The sequence below is a fragment of the Anarhichas minor genome, unplaced genomic scaffold, assembly GCF_050575085.1.
Source record: "Anarhichas minor isolate MPS153535 unplaced genomic scaffold, ASM5057508v1 ptg000017l, whole genome shotgun sequence".
In the NCBI taxonomy this organism is placed as follows: Eukaryota; Metazoa; Chordata; class Actinopteri; order Perciformes; family Anarhichadidae; genus Anarhichas; species Anarhichas minor.
The window spans coordinates 12,447,985-12,475,973 of NW_027466463.1; the positions used below are offsets into that span (position 1 = coordinate 12,447,985).

At 42.0% G+C, this 27,989-nt stretch overlaps 1 protein-coding gene and 1 pseudogene across 1 annotated transcript; one reads left to right on the forward strand and one right to left on the reverse strand.

Annotated features, from left to right (window-relative positions):
- The first annotated feature begins 865 nt into the window (after positions 1-865).
- Positions 866-19,795, forward strand: LOC142951287 (alpha-tectorin-like). Its single transcript, XM_076092784.1, has 21 exons — positions 866-1,043; positions 1,521-1,921; positions 2,015-2,591; positions 2,676-3,256; positions 3,521-4,073; positions 4,162-4,760; positions 4,928-5,082; positions 5,228-5,628; positions 5,787-5,983; positions 6,848-7,243; positions 7,363-7,646; positions 7,772-8,049; positions 8,207-8,326; positions 16,519-16,542; positions 16,808-16,927; positions 17,574-17,758; positions 17,854-18,014; positions 18,490-18,741; positions 18,924-19,083; positions 19,178-19,280; positions 19,380-19,795. The coding sequence occupies exons 1-21, from the start codon at positions 866-868 to the stop codon at positions 19,469-19,471; spliced, it is 5,817 nt and encodes a 1,938-aa protein (XP_075948899.1). The 3' UTR covers positions 19,472-19,795.
- A 1,407-nt stretch (positions 19,796-21,202) lies between these two features.
- LOC142951288 (neurexophilin-1-like) lies at positions 21,203-22,241 on the reverse strand (annotated as a pseudogene).
- Positions 22,242-27,989: the final 5,748 nt, after the last annotated feature.

A 27,989-nucleotide genomic window follows, 5' to 3' on the forward strand; every position in this document is an offset into this window, starting at 1 on the left:
CACTGGTTAGTAAATCACATGAACTGTGTTGTAAATGTGCAACAAATAAATTAATGAAGTTAATGAATAAATTGGAGAAGTAAAACAAACTGCACTATGTTATTAAACTAATACTACTTTATATTTGACTTCAACTGAAACAGGTATTAAAGAAGTACTGCAGTTAGGTTGTTGTCAATATATTGTTATAATAAGGTTATAAAGTACGAGCAATACATATGTTGATGGGTGTAGTAAATGTTACTAATTCTTCGTTAGTAAGAACTGGTTAACTTGTTTCCAGGTGAACCACAATGGACATCTGACCTTTAACTCACCTTGGAGAAGTTACACCCCTCAAAGGTTTCCACTGCATGGATCCAGGGACGTCATTGCTCCACTCTGGGTAGATTTAGACAACAGAGAGAATGGTCAGGTCTACTACAACCAATACACCAGTGGCAGCATCCTCCACCAAGCTACGCAAGACATTAATCGTTACTTCCCAGGATTGAGTTTCAATGCCAACTGGGTCTTTGTTGCAACATGGTATGAGGTGGCCTACTTTCCCACCACTGGAACAGTAAGTTATCTTGCTCTAAATGAGGAAACACATAGTGTATTTGACCTATTACAACATATATTTACTATAATAACCACAAGTAATTTTTTTTCAGAAAACAACAGTTCAAGCAGTCTTGATCTCTGGTGGCCAGTACTCATTTGTGCTGATGAATTATGGGATAATAGCCTCAACAACTCGAAATATACAGGTTAGAGGCATTACAATGATATGTGACTTACAATGTAGAAGTGGCCATGACTTACTTAAATCTCAATGCAGATGTGCAAAAACAAAAAATAAAACTACTTCTATTCACGTGACATGTATTTCCAGGCTGGATATGACACAGTGAACTCCACTCACCATTTCACCATCCCTGGATCATTCTCTAACAATGCATCAGGCAGTAACTCAAATTTCCGACTGAGCAGCAATGTCAATGTGCCCGGTCGCTGGGCTTTCCGGACGGACCATGGATCAAGAGGCTGTACTTACAATGGTAAGGTCAGAACCAGAGGGTGGTCAACATAGGTAGTTCTTTACAGTAATGTGGATATGTGATCACCACTCAATGGAGATATGTATTAAGTGTTTGTTGAATTAAATAAACAATGTCTTTTTTGCTGCAGACAGCTGAGTATAATGTCCATACTGGTATTACATTAGAATATGGTGACATATAATTGAATTGCATTGCAAGTTAAGTTTTTTCATTTCATGCCAAAGTAGTTCTCAAAAGGCAAGCGCTGACCACGACAATGTAATGTCTCAAGTTGAAGGCGGCTGGCGACTTTTCTTGCAAGGCATCCTCTTCTTTATCCCCTAATTTTTCTCACCGTTCTACTGTTTATTATAAAAACAAAGGCAAAATTGTCCACAAAGAATTCAAGTCAAATGCCTGATATTTTAAAAGTAATAGTGTCGACACATTTCAGTTTATTCCTTGAAGTTAACTTTTCCTTTCATTCTTCTGAAGGTGAATTCGTGCAGCTTGGTGACTCATTCTGGAGTGACAGTACCTGTGCACAGAAGTGCACCTGCACCTCAGCAGGCCTGCAGTGTCACAACCAACGCTGCTCCTTTTCCCAAATCTGCCAACCTACTGCCTTTCAGTTCACCTGCCAGACGGTGCGGAGAGGCACCTGCACCATTAGTGGTGATCCACATTACTATACCTTCGATAACAAAGTGTTTCGCTTCCAAGGCACCTGCACTTATGTTCTCTCTGAGCAATGTGGTCGTGGGATGCCCTACTATAGAGTAGAGGGCAAGAACGAGCATCGGGGCAGCACTCGTGTTTCCTGGACACGACTGGTCAAAGTGTTTGTCTATAATGAAACCATTGAGCTTGTCAAGGGACGTCGTGGTGCAGTTAAGGTCGGTATTCAGAAATAAGTCTCCACTTACTGTGATATTTTAATTTTGTTAATTTTTTTACAACTATGTCTTTGCTTGTTGGTGTGTTTACAGGTTAATGGCATCTTTGCAGACACTCCATTCTCTCTCAACAATGGCACGGTCCAGGTTTACGAGTCAGGTTTTTCTGTGATCGTCAGTACTGACTTTGGCTTGGAGGTGTCTTATGACACAAATTATTATGTTAGGATCAGGGTGCCCTACACTTACCAGAATGCAACATGTGGCCTGTGTGGAAACTTCAACAATGATCGCAGGGATGACTTTCGAACCCGCCAAGGAGAAGTTGTAAGCTCTGATGTGGATTTCGCCAACAGCTGGCAAGCATTGGGAGAAAATGAGACTGGTTGTGAGGCACAGTGTGGAGGTCTGAGCTGTGCGGACTGTACTGAGGCTCAGACAGCTTTATACAGCAATACTGCTCATTGTGGTATCCTCCAGAGCAGTTCTGGACCTTTTGCTGCTTGCCATCAACAACTTCCCCCACAGAACTTTTTGCAAAGCTGTGTTTATGATCTGTGTGTAGGAGAAGGATATCAACCCATTCTGTGTCAAGCCCTAAATGTGTATGCAAGTCGGTGTCAACAGAATGGTGTACAGCTGCCAAGCTGGAGGAGGCAAGGCTTCTGTGGTATGTCTGTCAGTCAAAAACATTATTTCATATAATCCTTGGGCTGTCATGATGTCAAGATACATCTTGTTTTCTTTTGTCTAGAAATCCAATGCCCAGCAAACAGCCACTTTGAGCCGCAAGGCACAGCATGTCCAGCTACCTGTGTCAGCCCCAATTCTACCTTCGACTGCCCTCTTCCTGTCCAGGAGAGCTGCATCTGCAATTCAGGCTACATACTTAGTGCTGGGGTCTGCATCCCTCATGCTGAGTGTGGCTGTAGCTTTGAGGGTCGCTACTACCGCTCTGGAGAAACTGTTATACTAGACGACGACTGTGGGAGACGTTGTAGCTGCAGTTATGGCTCCATGACTTGCCACTCCCATGGTTGCGGTCCACTTGAATCATGCCGTGTGGAGGAGGGAGAAAGAGGATGCAGACCTAACAGCTATGGAACATGCTGGATAAAAGGCCCAGTGTCATATCAAACATTTGATGGATTGACATACCTGTATCCTGGGGCGTGTCGATTGACCCTTGCCAAAGTAATGGGATTGTCTAGTTACCCACATTTTGTGGTGACAGCAGAAAAACTGCCCAGAGGCCAGCAGAGTTTTTCCAGTTTGCTAAAGTTTGAGGCAGAGGGAACACACGTGTCTATTGAGATGGCGAGCAGCAGAGTAGAGGTAAGTGATTGGAACTTTTTTGAAAAGACAGATTCCAATGTGATACATCCACCATTTTAAAAGTTAGGCATCTGAACTCTAATGAAGACAAATTTGACAAAAGGATTGCTGACGTGAGAAAGTTTAGTAATATGAATATTATTACAACTGTTTTAGGTTCTTTAATGATTTAATCGTTTCTTCTGAATATTTAATAGCGCATACTTTTGTTTAAATCTTGTGAACTACAAAGTAATTTGAACTACTATTCAAATGGCCCCTTAGGTTGACGGTCAGCGGATAAGACTACCATTCAGCTCGGCGTCCAACCGAATCCAAATCTACCACAGCAGCATTCACAGTATCATCATTCGCACTTCCTTTGGTGTAACTGTGCAGACAGTTTGGCCTCACTTTGTGCGTGTCACTGCACCTGGTATCTACAACGGTTCATTAGGTGGACTCTGTGGTAATTACAATGGCCAGCCACATGACGACTTCCGCACACCCAACGGCATTCTGGTCACCAGCCCTCAGGACTTTGGGGACAGTTGGCGGGACGGCTCCCTCGCTGCACAATGTGTGGAAAGTGTAAATCATGACTCTACAACAAATAACAATTCCCGTGAGAACTGTGGCATTCTTGGCTCACCACATGGGCCGTTTGCCCAATGCTTGGCCATGGAGGACTCCCAGCAGCATGTGAATGCATGTGTGGGGATCCTTAGAGCCTCTAGAGATCCAGCATCAGCACTATGTGAGGTCCTACGAGATTATGCCCTAATGTGTCAACAGCAGGGCGTTGCCCTTGGACGCTGGAGGAATGCAACTCACTGTGGTAAGCACTTTGCCCCCTTTTGGTGTGGGTTGTTTTGATATAATGTAAATGACTTTGCTTAATTAATTGATTTTTTCTTCTTCTCTAGAGCAAAACTGCCCCCAAAACAGCCATCATGAAGTCTGTGGAAGCTCTTGTCCTTCCACCTGCCCCAGCCTCTCTTTCCCTTTCATCTGTGACACTGTGTGCCAGGATGGGTGCCAGTGTGATGATGGTTTTATCCTTAATGGCAACCAATGCGTGCGACCTACAGCCTGCGGATGCCATCACCAAGGACGCTATCGGCGAGGAGGAGAGCGATTCTGGGATGGTGAGGAATGTCAGAGCTTGTGTTCCTGTAATGGCACTACTGGGGCAGTCCACTGTATCCCCAACGCCTGTGGTCCCCAGGAGTCCTGCCGTGTGGTGGAGGGTGAGTTTGGCTGCCATCCCAACCCTCATGGCACCTGCTCTGCCTCTGGTGACCCCCACTACCTCACCTTTGATCGCAAGGCCTATGACTTCCAGGGAACCTGCCGCTATGTTTTGGCGACCCTTTGTAATGCCACTCATGGGCTTCACCAATTTTCTGTGGAAGCTAAGAATGAGCCGTGGAGAGGGCAGCCAGTTTCAATCACAGCAGAAGTTTTTGTGAATGTGGGAGGCTATCGAGTGCACATGTCGAGGGAGAGCCGTGGTGTGGTACAGGTGAGTTACACAAATTCTGAACAGTTGGAGATATTCTTTCTCCTGAACTTTCTTCTGTTTTTAATCTATACTGGGTTTGCAACTATCATTTTTAAAAGCACCAAATAGTTGCAACAAAAATACAAATCTATGATTGTTAATCCAATTTTGTTTGTACATTGTTAAAGGTGAACGGAGTAACTAAAAACTTACCTATTCTCCTGAATGGAAGTCTTGCAATCTATGCAAGTGGATTTCGCACATATGTCAGTGCTGAGTTTGGCCTGAGGGTCATGTACGATGGATATAGTACAGTGTCTGTCTCTGTACCTCCAAGTTACAGGTAACTGCCATTTACTGCAGCCCATGTTTGAATGCTCTAGTTTACATTCTGAAAAAGATTTTATTTCAAATGTTTAAATCATTTAGCTTCAATGTTTAAACATATTTTTGACTCTGGGTGTATTTAATTATTGTCATCATTACAGACAAAAAACATGTGGACTTTGTGGAAACTTCAATGGAAATCCAAATGATGACTTCCACACCCCATCTGGAATGATGGTTACCACTCCACAGGAGTTTGGGACAGCCTGGAAAGTGGCAAGCAACTACACCTGCAGTGATGGGTGTGGCTCCTCCTGCCCACAATGCAACAATGAGCAACCTGCTAGAGCCCAATGTGAGGTGATTCAGGCATCTGACGGACCCTTAAGCTTCTGCCATGAGGAGGTGAACCCAGCGCCATATTTCAGTGACTGCGTGTTTGATGTTTGCGTGTCGGGAAGTGAAGGCCAAGATCTTCTGTGCAGAGCCATTCAGACATACGTCAGTGCCTGTCAGTCTGCTAATGTTCCAATCTACCCTTGGAGACAGAACACCACCTGCAGTAAGTCAACGAGTCAATGTGTTGTTTATCCACTATTTAAACAGCCTAGGAAACAATCAAAGAAGTCTCGACCTACTGCATCTACGTGTAGGCTATGTTAATTGACTGAATACTTTTCAACCATCTGACATGCATCATTTAATTCCTCTCTCATAAAGGACTTGAATGTCCCGCCAACAGCCATTATGAGCTGTGTGGTACCGACTGTGGTCACATCTGTGCCAGCAGCGTTGATGCCATCTGTGAGCAGGTTTGCTCTGAGGGATGTTTCTGTAATGAAGGTTTTCTCAGGAGTGGGACAAGATGTGTCCCCGTGGAAAGCTGTGGCTGTCAATATGACGGGTTCTACTATAATGTAAGTCATATAGCTCTAAATGGATAACAAACCAGATTTGTATCACTGTGCCCGAATAATTCATCTGACAGTCTCTGTGATTTCAGTCTTTGCACAAAATCATTTGACTTTGGTCAAGCAACTCTCTTATATCACAGATATCAGAATCCCTTTGTCTTCTTTTTTAATCAGCCAGCATCAGTGTGCTCAATAAAAAGCGATCCTCATTTCATTTGCCTAAAATTATCAAGTACAAGATATTTAGAAATACTGTTGACAGAGAACCAAATATTTGCTACTTTACTGTGCTACATATATTGTGTGTCACAACTGTCATTTTGTACCTTGACCAACTGTAGTTGTAGTAGTTTTAGTTTATTTTATTTTTGCATTTTATTAGTATTAAACCTGTTATACACAGCCCACAAGTTGTATAAATATATGTACATGAACATATTGCATAATTTTACAAAGAAAATAATTAAAGACAACACCATTTAAGAAAAAAGTCAGACAAGGAACGCAGACACATATCTCAGTTTTGGATTACTTTATCCTCTATTCTGCTGCGACTATTGAATTTCATGAAACAATGACGCAAAGCTGCAAGTTACAAGACTGAGTGATAACTTGGTATTCAAAAGTGACAAGTGATGTTCCAAGCAATGTAGCTATGTAACTATCGTTTTACAGTAAAAATATAGCAAATCACATGACAACAATTTAAAGGGCCTTTCTGACAGAACGTGACAAGTGTACTACGGCACTCTGAAGCCCATTATTCCCATGACAATTTCCTTATCCTATTCCCCATAGCAGTCTTTTTGTCTTATTATTGTACCACACATTGATTTTTATTGCATCTGTTTTTCTCACATGTTACAGGCTGGTGAATCCTTCTGGACAGAGGGTTGCTCCCAGCGGTGTGAATGCCATGCTCCCAATGACCTGCGCTGTTCTGCTGCATCTTGCACTTCTACACAAGAGTGCACCATCAGAAATGGCCAGCTGGGCTGTTTTGACGAGATGTCTACTTGCACTGTTACGGGCGATCCACACTACATCACCTTTGATAGGGCACTGGCCCATTTCCAGGGCACATGCTCTTACATCATTACTGAGAGTGTGAACCCCGGCATCAATGAAAAACACTTTCAGGTAGTAGCCACCAATAATCACCGTGGCAACAACCGTGTGTCATTTGTGTCAGCAGTGGATGTATACCTCTCAAATCAACTAGAGAGTGTGCATGTCAGGATTGGACCCAACAAAAGAGTAAAGGTAAGCTCTTCATTACTTGCAAGATGAAAAGCTTTCTGTATCTCTGTATTGTAAATATAATTACTAACAAGTGCCTCCTCCCTTCTTGTCCGTCTCTCTCTGATCTCTCCTCCTTCCAGGTAAATGGAAGTGAGGTGTCTATTCCCACCACTGTGGGAACATTAGCTCAGGTAGTAAGACAGGGAAGCTACATCGTGGTCGACGCCATTGACTTGAAAGTTCACTTTGACGGCCGGAGAACTTTACTGGTCAGACTGGCCCAATACCATCAAAATAGAGTCACAGGCATGTGTGGAAACTTCAACAGGGATCGTTCAGATGACAAAGTCTTGCCCAATGGCACTTTGGCACAAAATGACAATCACTTTGGACACAGCTGGAAATCCTCCACAAGCCAACCAGGGTGAGATGTTATGAAAAGAGCTTGCAGGGTTAACAATCCTTCACTACATAAAGAAACAACAATACACATATGACGGAAAAATATGTCAAAGTAAACAAAGTCAGCTCAAATCATCTCTTTTCTAGATGTGGATCCACTGATGGAGGGAGTGATGATGGATTGGATGACTGTCCCTATATGGAAGAATACTCTGAGCTCTGTAGTGTCATCACCAACAGTAGCGGTCCATTCAGTGCATGTCACCTGCACTCTGATCCACAGCCATTTTTCAGTTCCTGTGTCTATGACCTCTGCCTCTACACTCCAGCCAATAGCATGCTGTGTTCTGCAGTCTCCGCCTACGACAGCACCTGCTCTGTCTTGGAGTTAAACATCCCTGAGTGGCGCTCTGCTTTGCTGTGTGGTAAGTTTGCACTGGGCTTATGGACAGCCAAAATAATGAAGGAGAGATATAATCCTTAGTTTAACAGAACTTTAGCATTTGTCCTACTTGTGGAAAAAGGTTGTTTTTTACTTGTTTCGTCACTATTTGTCTCATCCTTTCACTACAATCTCCATAGCTGAGTCAGACCCCTGCGAACAGCTGGACTGCACAGAGTATGAGTGGTGTGGTGAGAAGCACGGTGTGTACGGCTGCTTCTGTGATGAGCACCACCTTCAGCCCAACAATGAGTGCTACGGTGAGGGCAGCTCCATTTAAAACACTGCTTTGTTTTATAGATCCCGGATGTGATATGTGTACCAGTGGCGGGCCATGCATTTTATACCTGGGCCTTCACTGCTGTCCAGCAGCTGAAATACCACCTTATAACCACATGATGGCACCACAGCTATTATTCATTTTTGAGGCTGTAACTATGTACATTTTCATATTAAACCGTTCAGTAATGAGTCGTTTGAATAATGCTAGAGCATTTAAAAAATGCAAAAACCTAAATTCAGGAAAATATAATGTTCTCAGCTAGTCTGGCTGTGGGATCCGCCATCATTCCTTAATGACAAGCCACGACCCAAAGAGATTATGATAGGATTTTACTTTCACAATTTGAACGTACTGCTCTGCAATGTCTTTCCTCGTCTCAGTCTCCTGTGTCATGGTGTGTGGTACATCTCGCTCAGTCAGAATGCCCATATTTGATTGGCTGAGCTGCATCACGTGATGTGATTCACTACCCTGCTGTTAAGTTTCGTTTCACAATAGTCACGTGCTCGCCCACTGACCAATCACAGCACACTCTGCACCTCGCGGCAGAGCTGCACATGGACACTGAGCGGCATGTAATGCTGATGTCATTATAAACCGGCTAGCAGGTGCTGACACGTCAAAGAATACGCCCAACATGTCAAACTAAAGATCTGATTGGTTGAACACTATGACAATCAACAATATCGTCCCCATTCACTTAAACTGCACTGGATGCACCTGAGACTCTGTCTCTGTTCTTACCTAGAGACACAGAGGTGAAATCTGATTGGATAAAAGCTCCACTTAAAACAAGCTGCACTGGAAGCAGAGCAACTGAGGAAGACAGTAGCTGTGCAATGAGAAAATAAGATAATGGGAAAAATATTTTGATAAATTATAATACATGTAGTGTATTTAAGAAAAATTATTAAATTATAAAATATATATAGCTTTGTGATTCTGTTTAGGCCAGCAGAGAAGGCCTTGCAGGCCCTGACGGCCTAAAAATGAATTAAAATACATATTGTTGTGTTTTTAAATGAACATATATGCACGTGAGAACAAACTGCTCTTAACTGCAACTCTTTATTAGCATAACTTCCTACTAACACGGTACAGACTACAGGTTCCATGCTCCCCTGGGTCCTAAGTCCCTCCTAGTACAGCTTCTTATCACCCTCTATGTACCAACGTACATAACAAATACCACACATATTACAATAATCAGCGTTGCATATGTGTCTGACAAAAATACCAAAAAAAGCAAAAAAGAAATGATCCATTTAAATTATTTGTTTTAGCCCCAACAACAACCGCCACCCCAACATCAACAACTGCTCCCCCAACATCAACAACTGCAGCCCCAACAACAACTGCCATAACAACAACAACCGCCACCCCAACAACAACAACCGCCACCCCAACAACAACAACTGCTCCCACAACATCAACAACTGCAGCCCCAACAACAACTGCCATAACAACAACAACCGCCACCCCAACAACAACAACTGCTCCCCCAACATCAACAACTGCAGCCCCAACAACTGCCATAACAACAACAATCACCACCCCAACAACAACAACTGCAGCCCCAACAACAACTGCCATAACAACAACAACAACCGCCACCCCAACATCAACAACTGCTCCCCCAACATCAACAACTGCAGCCCCAACAACAACTACCATAACAACAACAACCGCCACCCCAACATCAACAATTGTTGCCTCAGCAACAACCCAAGAGGGTAAATTCACATGTCACAATACAGTAGCAGAAGAAGTAGTCTAAAGGGGCAGGAAAGGGATAAAGATCATTCAGAACAATGAATACAGAAAAATGAAAAAGAAAAATAACTAAATGACTAAATTTGATACAAAATCAATACACATTTGAATAACACACAATTTACATCCTCTGCCAGTGTGGAGGTTGCAGAGGTACCACACCCAAGGCATTGCTTTGCTTTGCTTTAACTTACAAGTTAACAAGTTACTAACTGACTTTTGTTTTTGATGTTAGCAGAGCAGACTGATTTTTATCCAATTATAGCGATGTGTTTGTTTTCATTGGTACGGTGACTCCTCAGACGACAGGTGAATTGGAGTTTGTATAATCTCTTAGTAATTTGTTCACGTTATTAACATGTCATTCATACAGTTGCTGTAGTTATTACTTCAAGATTATACCCATTTCCCCTGGATTGCAGCTAATACCGCTGTTTAAGATTGTTATACATATAATTTGATACATTACAATTCTTAGGCAATATACATGACACAACTTGGCTGTGCAAGTATATAGATATGTGTGGTGGAGTAAAGAGTCAAGTAGTGAATATTAGACACTTAAACCATTTTTAGAAATTACAACCTCATATTATTTACAATCCTGGTTCAGAAGAAGGGAAAGAAGTAGAAGAGGACTTTTCAGTCTTTACAAACCATCAATACACTTCAGATATTTGATTTGACATTTGAGATGTGATCATTATTCATGGTCAATTTTTTCTCCCAATTTCAGTTCGGGCACTTCAATGTCAGACATGCACAGATCAGCAGTGTTCAAACACAACGCTAGTCACATGTTCCTCAGAGACGATGTGTGTAACAGCTTCCATTCAAGGTGGGCATTTCTTTATACCATGTTCTACTTTTGAGTGAAATAAATGTACTGCAGAGTTATGTGTTCTTTCTGTTAATATTGACGAACTCAACCTTTTATTTTGTAGCCACTTCATTTGGAACTCCAGCACAGCACATATTCAAGGCGTGTGCATCATCCTCCCTGTGTCCAGCCACAGGCTCTCAGACATTTTCAGCCAACTTGGGATTTTCGAGTGTAGTTGCATCTTTTAAGTGCTGCAACACAGATAATTGCAACACAGAAACTCTACTGTGTAAGTACAGATGTATAAATACCTCATTTAAGATGAAGAAATACGAAATAGACTTTGACATGCTTAAATTTTTTGAAGTTTAAATGTTCTCTCTTCGTCAAACTAATTATGTTCTTTTCTCTTTCAGTCCCTGCTGCTGAGACATATAACACCCTACAGTGTTTCACTTGTAACCCCATCACGTCTCAATGTACTTCTCAAGTACAATGTAGGGGGGAGGAGAACCGCTGCTTTCAAGCGAGTGGTGAGTCTTAATCATACGTGGTTTCCAAAAAGTATTTTACAACCTTAAAGTATCTCAAACCGACTACATGTGAGATCTGGAAAATCAACCAGTGGAGGAAAGTAAAGAAATACATGTCCTGAACTACTGTTCTATAGTATTTGTAGTATTTCTATGATGTGGTACTTAATACTTATAGTCCACTAAATATCAATGGTAATTATTGTACTTTTTACTGCACCACATTCATATGACAGTTATAGTGACTAGTTACTTCAAGAAAAGTCAATACACTTAAGTTTTGATGTTGTAATATTCCCAAAATGTTACATGTCATAATTCAATAGTATTCAAAGTACAGTAATAAACACGTGCGAAGTGAAAATACTTTTATTTCTGATATTTTAAGTATATTCTACATTGTGGTATTACTTATTTTAATCAATTAGCAAACTTAAAACAATGAAGGCTGTGTAGTTAAACGATGATTTTTCCTCTACAGTGACAAGTGGGTCCAGCACTTCTCCAGCTTTTGGCTGTGTATCTACAAATCTGTGTGCAGCTGCTGCAAGCCTGGGTAGCCTTCCTTTCATGCAAAGTGTTGGAAGCATAAGCAGTGGACCATCCTGTTGTGGGACCAGTTTGTGTAACACTGCCACAACTGGTCCCCTAACATCAACAACTGCAGCCCCAACAACAACTGCAGCCCCAACATCAACTGCCATAACAACAACAACAACCGCCATCCCAACATCAACAACTGCTCCCCCAACATCAGCAACTGCAGCCCCAACAACAACTGCCATAACAACAACCGCCATCCCAACATCAACAACTGCTCCCCCAACATCAGCAACTGCAGCCCCAACAATAACTGCCATAACAACAACCGCCATCCCAACATCAACAACTGCTCCCCCAACATCAACAACTGCAGCCCCAACAACAACTACCATAACAACAACAACCGCCACCCCAACATCAACAACTGTTGCCTCAACAACAATCCAAGAGGGTAAATTCACATGTCACAATACAGTAGCAGAAGAAGCAGTCTGAAGGGGCAGGAAAGGGATAAAGATCATTCAGAACAATGAATACAGAAAAATGAAAAATAAAAATGACTAAATGACAAAATTTGATATAAAATCAATACATATTTGAATAATACACAATTTACATCCTCTGCCAGTGTGGAGTTTGCAGAGGTACCGCACCCAAGGCATTGCTTTGCTTTGCTTTAACTTACAAGTTAACAAGTTACAAACTGACTTTTGTTTTTGATGTTAGCAGAACAGACTGATTTTTATCCAATTATATCTATGTGTTTGTTTTCATAGGTACGACGACTCCTCAGACGACAGGTGAATTGGAGTTTGTATAATCTCTTAGTAATTTGTTCACGTTATTAACATGTCAGTCATACAGTTGCTGTAGTTATTACTTCAAGATTATACCCATTTCCCCTGGATTGCAGCTAATACCGCTGTTTATGATTGTTATATATATAATTTGATAAATTATAATTCCTAGGCAATATATATGACAAAACGTGGCTGTGCAAGTATATAGATATGTGTGGTGGAGTAAAGAGTCAAGTAGTGAATATTAGACACTTAAACCATTTTTAGAAATTACAACCTCATATTATTTACAATCCTGGTTCAGAAGAAGGGGAAGAAGTAGAAGAGGACTTTTCAGTCTTTACAAACCATCAATACACTTCAGATATTTGATTTGACATTTGAGATGTGATCATTATTCATGGTCAATTTTTTCTCCCAATTTCAGTTCGGGCACTTCAATGTCAGACATGCACAGATCAGCAGTGTTCAAACACAACGCTAGTCACATGTTCCTCAGAGACGATGTGTGTAACAGCTTCCATTCAAGGTGGGCATTTCTTTATACCATGTTCTACTTTTGAGTGAAATAAATGTACTGCAGAGTTATGTGTTCTTTCTGTTAATATTGACGAACTCAACCTTTTATTTTGTAGCCACTTCATTTGGAACTCCAGCACAGCACATATTCAAGGCGTGTGCATCATCCTCCCTGTGTCCAGCCACAGGCTCTCAGACATTTTCAGCCAACTTGGGATTTTCGAGTGTAGTTGCATCTTTTAAGTGCTGCAACACAGATAATTGCAACACAGAAACTCTACTGTGTAAGTACAGATGTATAAATACCTCATTTAAGATGAAGAAATACGAAATAGACTTTGACATGCTTACATTTTTTGAAGTTTAAATGTTCTCTCTTCGTCAAACTAATTATGTTTTTTCTCTTTCAGTCCCTGCTGCTGAGACATATAACACCCTACAGTGTTTCACTTGTAACCCCATCACGTCTCAATGTACTTCTCAAGTACAATGTAGGGGGGAGGAGAACCGCTGCTTTCAAGCGAGTGGTGAGTCTTAATCATACGTGGTTTCCAAAAAGTATTTTACAACCTTAAAGTATCTCAAACCGACTACATGTAAGATCTGGAAAATCAACCAGTGGAGGAAAGTAAAGAAATACATGTCCTGAACTGCTGTTCTATAGTATTTGTAGTATTTCTATGATGTGCTACTTAATACTTACAGTCCACTAAATATCAATGGTAATTACTGTACTTTTTACTGCATTACATTCATATGACAGTTATAGTGACTAGTTACTTCAAGAAAAGTCAATACACTTAAGTTTTGATGTTGTAATATTCCCAAAATGTTACATGTCATAATTCAATAGTATTCAAAGTATAGTAATAAACACGTGCAAAGTGAAAATACTTTTATTTCTGATTTTTTAAGTATATTCTAAATTGTGGTATTACTTATTTTAATCAATTAGCAAACTTAAAACAATGAAGGCTATGTAGTTAAACGATGATTTTTCCTCTACAGTGACAAGTGGGTCCGGCACTTCTCCAGCTTTTGGCTGTGTATCTACAAATCTGTGTGCAGCTACTGCAAGCCTGGGTAGCCTTCCTTTCATGCAAAGCGTTGGAAGCATAAGCAGTGGACCATCCTGTTGTGGGACCAGTTTGTGTAATACTGCCACAATAACTGCTCCCCCAACATCAACAACTGCTCCCACAACATCAACAACTGCAGCCCCAACAACAACTGCCATAATAACAACAACCGCCACCCCAACAACCGCCACCCCAACATCAACAACTGCAGCCCCAACAACAACTGCCATAATAACAACAACCGCCACCCCAACAACCGCCACCCCAACATCAACAACTGCAGCCCCAACAACAACTACCATAACAACAACAACCGCCACCCCAACATCAACAACTGCAGCCCCAACAACAACTGCCATAATAACAACAACCGCCACCCCAACAACCGCCACCCCAACATCAACAACTGCAGCCCCAACAACAACTGCCATAACAACAACAACCGCCACCCCAACAACCGCCACCCCAACAACCGCCACCCCAACATCAACAACTGCAGCCCCAACAACAACTACCATAACAACAACAACCGCCACCTCAACATCAACAACTGCAGCCCCAACAACAACTGCCATAATAACAACAACCGCCACCCCAACAACCGCCACCCCAACATCAACAACTGCAGCCCCAACAACAACTACCATAACAACAACAACCGCCACCCCAACATCAACAACTGCAGCCCCAACAACAACTGCCATAATAACAACAACCGCCACCCCAACAACCGCCACCTCAACATTAACAACTGCAGCCCCAACAACAACTGCCATAACAACAACAACCGCCACCCCAACAACCGCCACCCCAACATCAACAACTGCAGCCCCAACAACAACTACCATAACAACAACAACCGCCACCCCAACATCAACAACTGCAGCCCCAACAACAACTGCCATAATAACAACAACCGCCACCCCAACAACCGCCACCCCAACATCAACAACTGCAGCCCCAACAACAACTACCATAACAACAACAACCGCCACCCCAACATCAACAACTGCAGCCCCAACAACAACTGCCATAATAACAACAACCGCCACCCCAACAACCGCCACCCCAACATCAACAACTGCAGCCCCAACAACAACTACCATAACAACAACAACCGCCACCCCAACATCAACAACTGCAGCCCCAAGAACAACTGCCATAATAACAACAACCGCCACCCCAACAACCGCCACCCCAACATCAACAACTGCAGCCCCAACAACAACTGCCATAACAACAACAACCGCCACCCCAACAACCGCCACCCCAACATCAACAACTGCAGCCCCAACAACAACTACCATAACAACAACAACTGCCACCCCAACATCAACAACTGCAGCCCCAACAACAACTGCCATAATAACAACAACCGCCACCCCAACAACCGCCACCCCAACATCAACAACTGCAGCCCCAACAACAACTACCATAACAACAACAACCGCCACCCCAACATCAACAACTGCAGCCCCAACAACAACTGCCATAACAACAACAACAACAGCCATCCCAACATCAACAACTGCTCCCCCAACATCAGCAACTGCAGCCCCAACAATAACTGCCATAACAACAACAACAACCGCCATCCCCACATCAACAACTGCTCCCGCAACATCAACAACTGCAGCCCCAACAACAACTGCCATAACAACAACAACCGCCATCCCAACATCAACAACTGCTCCCCCAACATCAACAACTGCAGCCCCAACAACAACTACCATAACAACAACAACCGCCACCCCAACATCAACAACTGTTGCCTCAACAACAACCCAAGAGGGTAAATTCACATGTCACAATACAGTAGCAGAAGAAGCAGTCTAAAGGGGCAGGAAAGGGATAAAGATTATTCAGAACAATGAATACAGAAAAATGACTAAATGACAAAATTTGATACAAAATCAATACATATTTGAATAATACACAATTTACATCCTCTGCCAGTGTCGAGTTTGCAGAGGTACCGCACCCAAGGCATTGCTTTGCTTTAACTTACAAGTTAACAAGTTACTAACTGACTTTTGTTTTTGATGTTAGCAGAGCAGACTGATTTTTATCCAATTATATCTATGTGTTTGTTTTCATAGGTACGACGACTCCTCAGACGACAGGTGAATTGGAGTTTGTATAATCTCTTAGTAATTTGTTCACGTTATTAACATGTCAGTCATACAGTCGCTGTAGTTATTACTTCAAGGTTATGCCCATTTCCCCTGGATTGCAGCTAATACCGCTGTTTATGATTGTTATATATAATCAAAATAATGAATGAGAGATAACAGAACTTTACCATTTGTCCTACTTGTGGAAAAAGGTATTTTGTTACTTGTTTTTTTCTGTTTCATCACTCTCATCCTTTCCCCACAATCTCCATAGCTGAGTCAGACCCCTGTGAACAGCTGGACTGCACAGAGTATGAGTGGTGTGGAAAGAAGCACGGTGTGTACGGCTGCTTCTGTGCTGAGGACTACCATCGGCCCAACAATGAGAGCTACGGTGAGGGCAGCTCCATTGTTTTATAGATCCTGGATGTGATATGTGTAAGATGAGTAGTAGAAATTGCTTCGTAGTACAACGGCACTGTTTGTGAAATATACACCAACGTAAGACCACAGAACAATAATATCCACTCGGGTGTCGGTTTATCATCGTTCTTTTGCCATCATATCCAATCCCAGAGCTTAGAATTCAGTTTGTGCACGACTGACGGCATGTGGAAGCTAAAGATTACGGTTCATACCAATTCACTTTTAAATTCTGCGTCAGTTTTAAATGAATTCAGCCAATCTGAATGGCACCCCTGAACAAATCTCAGCCAAGGCTCATGGGTATTGCAGTAATGTGAACCGTGCACAATGCCAAAATGAGAGACGAAACATGATTTCATGGAAACAGCATTAAAATGATTTAAATGGTCAATATAAACCTATAGGATTGTTACAATATCTGTGAGTCACAACTCTGTGGGTTTGTCACTATGAGCAACACCTTTCAAATTACATATATAGTAGTTATTTAATCCAGGAAAATATTGATTAGTGCAGCTTTAACTATGAGATTAGCTACAAACACTACAGAACTTTAAAAAAATCTCTCTCTCTCTCTCTCTCTCTCTCTCTTATTTATTTATATATACACGTAGACTCGTCCATCAGTTGTTCCAGTAGTTCAGGCACCATGTCTTTGTCGCGCTGCCAGCTGTTTGAAGCTGGCTTCCACTCCAGCGCCCTCCACCTCCGAGATGACTCCTGCAATGGGACCCTCCAGGACGGACGACTGGTGTTCCGCTTTAACAATGACGACCATCTGTGTGGGACAGCTCTCAGGGTACAGTCCATTTTAGACGTTAATGTGCTCCATCAGACATATTACAAGTACAAGCAACTTACTTAAGTTTACCATTTTGTCATTTCAATTTTAAGAGCAACGGAACCCATTTCGTCTATGAGAACACCATTCAGGGCGACGTGGACCCTCATGGAGGGCTAATCAACCGCCAGAGGAACATTAATTTGCGTTTCTGGTGTGAATACCTTCTGACCCAGGCCCTGTCTATGGATGTGGGCATCAACCCTGTAGAGAGGTAACAATAACAACACCATCTACTTTACATGTTTTATGCTAACTAAATACAATTACCACAATCCTTGTTAAAGTGAACATATGTCCATAGTGATACGTCATGACGTATGTTTCAATATTTATGTTTTCAATAACAGTACCATATATTAACAGTGCTACATCTGCACCTCAAACCTTTTTTGAGTACTTATCTTCTGCGACAGTGATGCTCGATGATGACAAAGACTGAAAATAGTTAGTTATAATTTATCCCTTTGTTGTCATAAATGTTGTGTAATTTCTCCACTACCCACATTCTGCACCCAATGCATTCAATAAACTTGCCATTTCAACCAACAATACGAAAAAAAGTTAAAAGAAAAGAAAAAAAACTGTCCCTGTTCTGTGAATGTGTCAACAAGACGTTGTTACCAAGAACTAGCCAGTGAATTGGTCCTTCTCAAGTGCAATCAACTTCTTTGTTGTTTTTTTCGCAGCATTGTGAGAAAGAAGCTTCCATCAGGCCATGGACAGTATCATGTGAGAATGATCCCCTACCAGGACGCTGGCTTCCGCTACCCCCTGGCCAGTGGCAGCAACATAGAAATGGAAGTTGACCAGAGGCTATATGTGGAGATTCGGACAGAAGGAGTCGATGCAAGGCAGATCTCCACCATTGTGGACTCTTGTTGGGCCACGCCAGTCAACCTAGCCAGCTACCCTGTCCGCTGGGATCTCATACATGAAGAGTAAACAAGCTATTGCAACTTCATGTAGTTTAGCATTCTGATCACTGGTTCTTGATTACCCAGAAAATGATTTACTCTAGAAGGGCCTCTCTTCACTCGCTCCACCCTTCCTCACTTTCACAACTTAACCCTGTTTATTTTATAGTCCAGCTGGTAACATTGTAACTTCTATCTCCCTCCAGGTGTCCTAACCCAGCAGATGGTACAGTAGAGCTGGTTGCGAACGGCATCTCCACTGTGGCCCGATTCTCCTTCAATATGTTCACCTTTACTAACTTTTCATCCATCTACCTGCACTGCCAGGTCCACCTGTGTCTTAAGAGACACAGCAACTGCACTGCTGTAAGTGCTACTGTGTTTGTGTGCGTTCGTAATGAGTTTGGATAGATTATTAAAAGGTGCGTTAACAGAAACCTCTAATGGTGTTTTCCTGCAGCACTGCTACCCAGGCCACCACAACCGAGTTGCAAGGGACGTATCCCAGCATGCCATGACGGGCATCTCACTAGGACCACTTACCATGCCGCTCAATAGGAAAGGTAAAACCCTCTTCTCTCCTCATGACTTTTGCTCTTTTGATAACACTAATCTTGATGCATACATTTTATGTACTCTAAACTTTAATTCTTCTCTTACAGCCAGAATGGTGAACCCGAGCAGTGCCTCAGGCCAGTTGGCCTCACTGGTGACCCTGCTAGTCAGTTTGCTGACAGCCAAAACTCTGGTGTAGGGCGTTAAAAGATGATCCATATTCTAAAATCACTCAACATACATTTGCTTTTAGATTGTGTTTCTATTCGAGAGGCCTTTTCCTTGTGTTGTGTTCTGTTTTTGTGGTCTGCTGAAAATTGAAGTAATTTTGCTGTATAACCGTAAATGTGCAGCATACTGAAGCTGAAATCACTTGCCTTTTGTTGTTTTCACTATATAAGATGTTTATCGAGTGTATCCTTTGGTTCTTTGTCGGGGTTCTAATCATTAGATTTCTATCATATAAGAAGTAACCAACCATGTATAATGAAGGTTGAAAATATAAATAAAGTTTCTCAATGCATGGAGTATGGATCTCATTTTCTATTGTCCTTAGAAGGTTGTGTGATGCTGCAAGCTGCCAGCATCACTTAATAATTGAATCAACAATGACCAGGTTATGTTAAGATCTGAAAGGGAATAGAAATCTGCACTAATACCTATAATACCAAAAATATAGAAAGAGAGGGAGATAGATTGTTCACAAACAAATTTCATCCAAGAATAAAAATGCTGGTACGAAAATCTGTGTATCAATGAAGCAAAAGTGTTGCAGTAAAACACATAATACACATAATTCCCATAATTTACTACTGTTACGACCACATTAAACTATTTTCTCTTGGTTTTGGAGGGGGAAGAGGAGAATAGTTCGTCACAAAGCAGCAGACAGGATAACACCAGATTAACATGGACCAGGATGGGGTGAATGTTGGTTTGTTGTCTGCTGCAATTAATGAGCTTTACAGAATTCCCACTATATGGCGTGATTAGGGATCACCTAGTTTTGGCCTCTGCAATGCAAGGCCTCATCGTTGGCTGCATGCAGTCGTCCACTGTGGCTCCCTCAGGTTGGCACAAATGACTGTGGTACACAGGAGTAATCGCCCGCTCCCATTACAACTCCCGGGGGGAGGGGGGTTTGCTCCTTGGCTTCTTTGTACGGTTAGGAGTCTGGGTGTGGATCTCACTCTTTTCAATATCCCACTTTGATCTGACTCCAATCCCTGACAGCTGATACTGTAGCTGAACCTGACACTCCGCGCTGCCTCTGAACAAATCTGGAAAGATAAGAAGAGAATAGGATTGAGACGGGCAGGCCTGGATTGCAGAGTATCTGTTGTTTTGTGTGCCAGACAGACATGATGACCCTCCTGGTTAAACTCAGCTCACGAGGTCACGGCCCATACCTAAGAGGAGGGAATGCCCTGAGGGTTAACAAGTGTCTCTTGGTGTTATTGTCACTTTCATCTCTTTACATGGATGCATAAAATCCAAGTTGGACATGATGGTGATATGGGATTGCGATCATCATCTGTATGAGTGTGGTATATTTTCAGGCCTTACACAGTACAGCGAAGACCCCAAGTGTATTTGTCTTAGATGAAAACCAGATGTGCAGGAGACCAGGGGCAGAAGGGTGGATGTGTAGAATGAGGGGGCCACATACATTCTCTTTATGTTCCGCCCAGATGTTGCATGACATGTACCCTATATAAAGATGAAGCGAGCGCCCTAGAAGGGGGGACTTTCGGATTCGACTTGAGACCTCCGGACGATCTAGACGTCCGTAATGGCATGTGTTGCTTGTTTGTATTAAACTTTATTATACCAGCAAGAACAGTGTCCACGGAGCATCCTTCCTCATCACTTCAACAGAACTGCCGCATACAAGACACGACATGAGGAAAACTGGAACAGGACTGCTTCATCACTGAGCAACTGCCGTGCTGCTCAGCTGCAGAGCGCTCAGTACTGCCACTGGTGGCCAGAAGATGTGGCCAGAAGATAGGCTTCTAGTGCTACACATGAACGTCTTCGAGTCTTTGGGGTTGACCACGCTTTGACGCTCCAGATCAAACTCCACCTCTTTCATCGGTGGGACGAGGCTCACGAAAAGTTGCCCACACCTGTGGAGTTGGGGCGGAAGTAGACTCCAAGAGAGCCGTTCCCGTGATCCACAATCTTGCCCATTATCAGCAAATTCTGTTTGATGGTTTTGATGTTTGAGTAAAAGTCGCCCCAGCTTAACGTTCTGGAGAATTTAGACGTTGCTTGGACTTTCATGATGGGACGAAGCTTTATCTTTGAGGACGGGTTGGTGTGTGACTGGGAGTTTCCTCCAAGTATTTCCAGAAGTCCCTGCTTTGAAAGAGGAATTAGAGGACTGATGGGTAGCTTGGTGCTCTGAATCAAACTTCTAGTTTGACGCGCCCAGTCTTTCTCTGAAGAAGGGTCTTGGTCTCTGTTGAGTTCAGTCGATGCCCTCTTGCTGATGGTGAAGTTGGCATGATGTTGCCCAAGAACCAACTATACAGACAATTTTGGAGAGAAATCATTAAAGTGGAAATAAATGAATAAGAATGATCAGGGATTCAGTGAATACTCACTCTAATTCTCCAAGAATATCTGTTCAATGTTATTACATTTTTAATCTGGTTGATGATCTAACTAAACAAATTTAGATTAAAATGCATCATATTTAAACAGCTTATTGGGTATGTTGGCATGTAAACTGCAAAATACCCACTTTACAGAAATATATGGTGGCATACAAATTATTATTTAGATGTAAAATGTAGCAGAAAAATAAACCAAGACTTAAAATGCATAGATGGCTCACAACTACACTTCTTGAGTACTTTCCACCGTCTTGCTCAATGTTTCTCCAGTCTAGTTCTTTTACTTACCGAACAAAAGGCTCCTTCCAGAAGTATCCAAACAAAGCACTGCCTGGCAAACATCTCCATAGTGCAGCAATTCCTGTCTTAAGATCCATCCACTTTCACCTGAACTTTATTCAGGCCGAGTTAAATTTTGAAATTCCATGTGGAACAGCTGATAGAGACACAGTAAACCTTCTGAGAGCTGCACGGTCCACTCACAGCACACAGTCTGGGAGGCTTGGTCAGAACTCGAGGTTTTTAACACTCAGTTTTGCTGTGAATGGCTGCTCTCTCTCTCTCTCTCTCTCTCTCTCTCTCTCTCTCTCTCTCTCACCCCCTATCTCCATCCCTCTCTCTCAACCCCCCCCCCCCCTCTCTCTCTCTCCCTCTCTCCCTCCCCCCCTCTCTCTCTCTCACCCACACAGACCCTTTCATTTAAGGATATGCAGTGTTAACAGTCTCACCCTGATGTCCTGCCTGTTGTCCTCCCTCCCCTCTCTTTGTCACTGAAAAATGTCTTGCATTATGTTTTGGGTGATGAAATAATTCAATTGACACTTTTTTAAATGAGAATTATATTTTGATTCACGAGGCAAACTCATCAAAGATAATGTGATACTGCCACCCCATGGTCAGATAGCAAACTGCAGTCTGAGCTGAAATAGAGGAGCCAAATTAGATCCCATGACACTACATCATGAATAAATCCCCTGAAAACTTGGTAACACCGAGTTATGACATACTATGGCATTTTACATGATGATGATGATATAGTATGCGAGTCATTTTTTGGGAGCTGTGTTTTTGTATCAGTATCTGATTTGCCACTAAATAACAATAAAGTCTCTGAAAAACAAACATCAGCAAATACAGACACTTTAGTCCCCGCTGTGCACTAGAGGTCACAATTAGCGACAAAACATAGTGAAAAGGAGAAATTAAATCATGAGGTCACCAAAAGAATACCCTCCACTGCTCTAGTGTATTTAGAGATTCTGTTTATCTGTTAATCTGTAAAGCATATACTCCTAACTTAGCATGCAGCAATTACAAAACACATAATGCAATACTTCAACAGAGAAAAGGTGAATATAAAGTGTGAAACATTGTCCGCCACATTCAACAAGGGTTCCCTGTTCTGCAGGTTCTAGTCCTGAGAGCGAACAAGAAATCATTGGACAGGTCACACCAAAGGAAATCAGGCCATTGCTTTGACAACAGATGTTAGTTTGTGGCTTAATCACAATATTGGAATAAAAAATGTTGATAAATTGCCTTTTGGAACAAGTGTCTGGAAACTTATTTCAGTATATTTCAGTATTTTGTCCTGAGCACAATTTGATAATCTTCATTGTTTTGAATAGACAACGTGGCATGGTTAGTGTTGAGGAGGAAGTATGAACTAACACTGTATAACTCATCATTCTATCAGTGCAGTCCCAAATGGGTGAATGAAAAGGACAGCATCACCAGGTAATTTAATTAATTGGAGCGTAATCAGTGTCATTAGACACACCTAGGCGTGGTGTGCCCAATCCATTAAAGCTTGAGCAGCGCCAGTAATTTGTGGGCAGATCTCCTCTCATCACAGACCTTTGTTGTAACTTTTAATTTTCTTTTTCTTTGCTGTCACAGCACCACACCCATGCTATATTTACCCACATTATCGTGCAATTGGACAGTAAATTAAACTGGAAAAAGAACACTGATACTGTAATTAAAAAGGCTCAGTCAAGACTTCTCTTCTTGAGGAAAGAAACTAAGATCCTTTGATATCAGCAGAAAGCTTCTTCATGCTTTTTACCAGGGGATCTTAGCCAGTGTCCTCTTCTATGCTGTGCTCTGCTGGGGGGGGGGCATCACTGTGGATGATAAAAACAGGATCAATAAGATCATCAGAGAGGCTGGCTCAGTGATTGGCCTTACCCCGGACTCACTAGAGGTCATTGTAGAAAAGAGAACAAGGGCCAAGTTAAAAACGATTGTTTCTTTTGAAGGCCATCCATTACACTGTTTTTAATGGACTCAGAAGCTCATTTAGTGAGAGACTCAGGATGCCTCAGTGTTCTACTGAACGACTCAGAAGGTCTTTCATTCCAGCAGCAGTTCGATGTTTTAATACCTTTAGATGTGGTTTTTGGATTTAGCGTCTTTCTGATGTCGATCATGTTTCATATGGCATTTTCTGGTGTTATTTATTCTTTGTAATGTGTTTTTTGTCTGTTGTGCTCTGTGGACTGTGTCTATTGTTGTCTGTATGAGTTTTTTGGTGGCAAATGAGTTTCCCCACTGGGGATTAATAACGTTTTCTTATCTAATCCACTTCTTTCACTTCTTTCACTTCTCACTTTACAGATTTCTCCCATCCGTTTATTTTACTTATATTGATTCACTTTATGATTAATAAACCATTACATTTGTTAAGTATACTCGTGTGTCCCCCGTTTTTGTTACAGTTTTAGAGCATTTTTGCAAATGCATTATTTCTAATTCCAACTATTGGAATTATTAGTGTTGCAATGTAACTGATAATATAATGAAATCCTTTATGTTCGGTAAGCAGATCTGAATTGGCATGTCACATCATGTTGCCTCAGCTGCTTTTGGGGATGAGGACTAAGTAGTTTCAATCAAATATCATTTCATTTTTGCATGTATATATGTTATCTTGTGTTATATTTTTATTGACATTTTGGAAATATAAGTTTGACTTAAATTCTTTGGTGTTGGGGAAGTTTCTAGTTGTATCTGTTTATATGTGCATCATTGCTTCATTTTTGTTGCAGGCATGGTGGATCCCCAGAGCTTTGGTAAATTGAACTCCAGATGAACCTAGATTTTTCTTTGGTTCACATTTTTTTTTCTTGCGTTTTGACATTGTCTGAAGGTAGGGATATAGACCTCTCTGTTACAACATATGTGCTATACTGTTAAGTTTTGAGATTGTTGCGGGTTTGGTTTCTATAGTAATTCTCGCAATATTCCATCCCTCATTGGGCATATTAGTCGGGATATGAAAATGCACCTGATAGTGTCTGATTACTAATTTCTGTGTAAACAAAGCTTCTGTTGCATTCCCTCTAAGTGTGTCATTAAAACTTGATACTTAGTTTTTGGTTTGTGAAAAAACTAACACCACCCTGCTTTGAATCTTGGAACACAGCCCACATACATGATTCAGCAAAACAATATATGAAAACTGTGACTGCTTCCTTATCTGTCATTTCATCATTTACTGTAACATTGTTTACGGTAAACACTACAATGGAAGGTCCTGAGTGAGGAATGACTACGGTTAGGATAGCTTATTGATCAGGGGATAGGAAGTCCAGATGCAGAATCGGGCGAACAATCCGTTCAAGCATCAACTTCTACTTCCTTATAATAACTGTTGTTTTACCACTAATGTCATCCTCTGTATCGATTGTCATTCTTGAGATTACATTTTTCAAAAAGTAATGAGACATGGATGAAATAAAAGCTTTTAATTGTTTTTCAAATGTGTAAGTAGCTGTAAGATAAAGAACAAATCATGCGACTAGATTAACCCATGATTGTTAGGATCCCTGTCTGCTCCTAGTTTGTGCTCCTCTGTTTTCCCCCTGTCTGTTTTGTTATTGTGGGCCATGTGCTTATGTTTTGTTTTTGTGTCAGCCAACAGTTTCCACCCCCGTGTTCCGCCCACTTCACGCCTCTCTCCTTAGGCTCAGCTGTGGCTCATTCCAGTGATCGCCGCTGGCTGACTTAAATACCTCGGCGTTTCACCGGCGCGTCGTCAGTCCGTCCGGTTACCAGTCTGGTCACGTAAGGCTGAACACCGATTCAGTGAAGATCGTAATCTGTTTGTTTTTCTGTTCCTTCAGTATTGAGTGCGGTTGAGCTTCCCTCCCTACTCCGGTGGAGAAAGAGGAGTGACTTTAATTTGCTGGACAGTTAGTCTTTGTTTTTTGTTTGTTCATTCTTTGACTCCTCCTGCACATTTAAATAAAGTCTTGGCTGGAGTAAAACTGCTGTGTGTGTGCGTGCGTTTGGGTCCACTAACTACACTACCCCATAACAATGATAGCCTTTATTGTCTTGAAATCACTGTGGTTGAGTGTTTGTTGATTTTATGCTGCATGCCAACACTCCTTCATCTTGCACATTTCAAACAGTCACATTGTTGAAGTGCATTTTAAGTACCTCAACCTATTACACATTGTTTCTTTGTATGGATTGGTTTTCCAGTTAGTTACACACCTACTTAAACCATTCAGATTCACTGGCAGGTAGTTAATGGTGTGACTGTAAAAGGGGAACACATTTTAAAGATTCCTGCGTGTTATTCCTATGACCTGAGCCTCCCATCCATTGTCTATTGAGCAGCATCAGACTTTATACTAATTATAGATTTACTTCTCTGGTTTCTGGCTTTGAGAGAGTCATGTTCATAAATAATGATTGAAATGATTGAACTTCTCTAGACCATGAAAATAACATATTGGTATTCTTAAGTTAATTTAGATGATGGTATCCTTTACTTTTCTAATGAATAAACTGGGTTACTTTTAACTAAACTAGAAATAAACAAAAAAGGGAACTGAATGCTGGACTAAACATATAGAAGATATATAAACCTACTGATAAGTTATAATAATAACTTCACAATCATTGCACTCCTTTTTCAAAAGAACTTAAAAGAACTGATACGGTTAAATGGATGGCGACCGAAAGATAATAGAACGTTTGTGTCAGGATCCCTGTCAGACCAGACACCTCCCATTGCCACACAGCTGCAGCCACTCCAGCCAATTCCCTCCTGCAGCCTGACACACCAGACTCAGGTCCCACTAACGATTCCCCTGGCAATATATAAACTCTGGTCCTGCAGTCTGGGGTTGTCAGGTCGTACCGTCTTTCACCCGATTCAACCCCGTTGCATCTTCTCCCTCGAGCGCTTGCCTCCGGTGTCCGTCGGTCCGGGAATCCCCCGTGCCCTCTGTGTTTACGGACTACTCACCGCCGCTCTGCCCTCCGTTGTGTTAGCGGACTACACACGCCGTCAAGCTGCCAGCTCTCCAGTGTCGAGCCACGGGACATCTCACCGTCAAGCTACCAGCCCTCCGGTGTCGAGCCACGGGACATCACACCGTCGAGCTACCAGCCCTCCGGTGTCGAGCCACGGGACTCACACCGTCGATCTGCTCTCTGGTGTCGGACCACGGGCTCCACACCTTCACACACCTTTCTGTCCTCTCTACTCTGGCTAAATAAAGTCTGTTTCACCATACTCTGTCTCCTGTGGTCTTGCGTTTGGGTCCTATCCGTGAAATCCCGTGACAGTTTGTTTGCTTATTGTCTTTTATTGAAAATCCTTTAAATAATTGCAGAATTGTTATTCTCACCCATCAAGAAGGCTACTATGACACCCTCACTGCAGACCCCTCAAACAAATCAATCATTTTCTATGATCATGCACCAGCCAGTAAAGGTCTGCGTGCATTTTTTTTACGAGGGTAACAATATCATTTGAGATACAACAATAATTAATACTCCTTTGAAGCAAGTACTGTAACGGTAAAAATATGTGTTAACATGTTCTCTGCATAAAGTCTCTGTATGAAACATCAGCATAAGCGTAAGAGGAAGCACCTGTTGTCACCTAAAACATTTCCATATTAAGCAATAGCTTAAGATGAGGCACCTGCTGTGCAGTTTCCTGTTTTGCAGAGGAAATATACCAGACATGATGCACACATGACTTGCCCCCCCCTATTTTTCTGTCTCCTTTCTCTTTCTGATGGTATAAATAAACATGTACGGAGAACTGTTCCGGGGGGTGCTCACTCACAG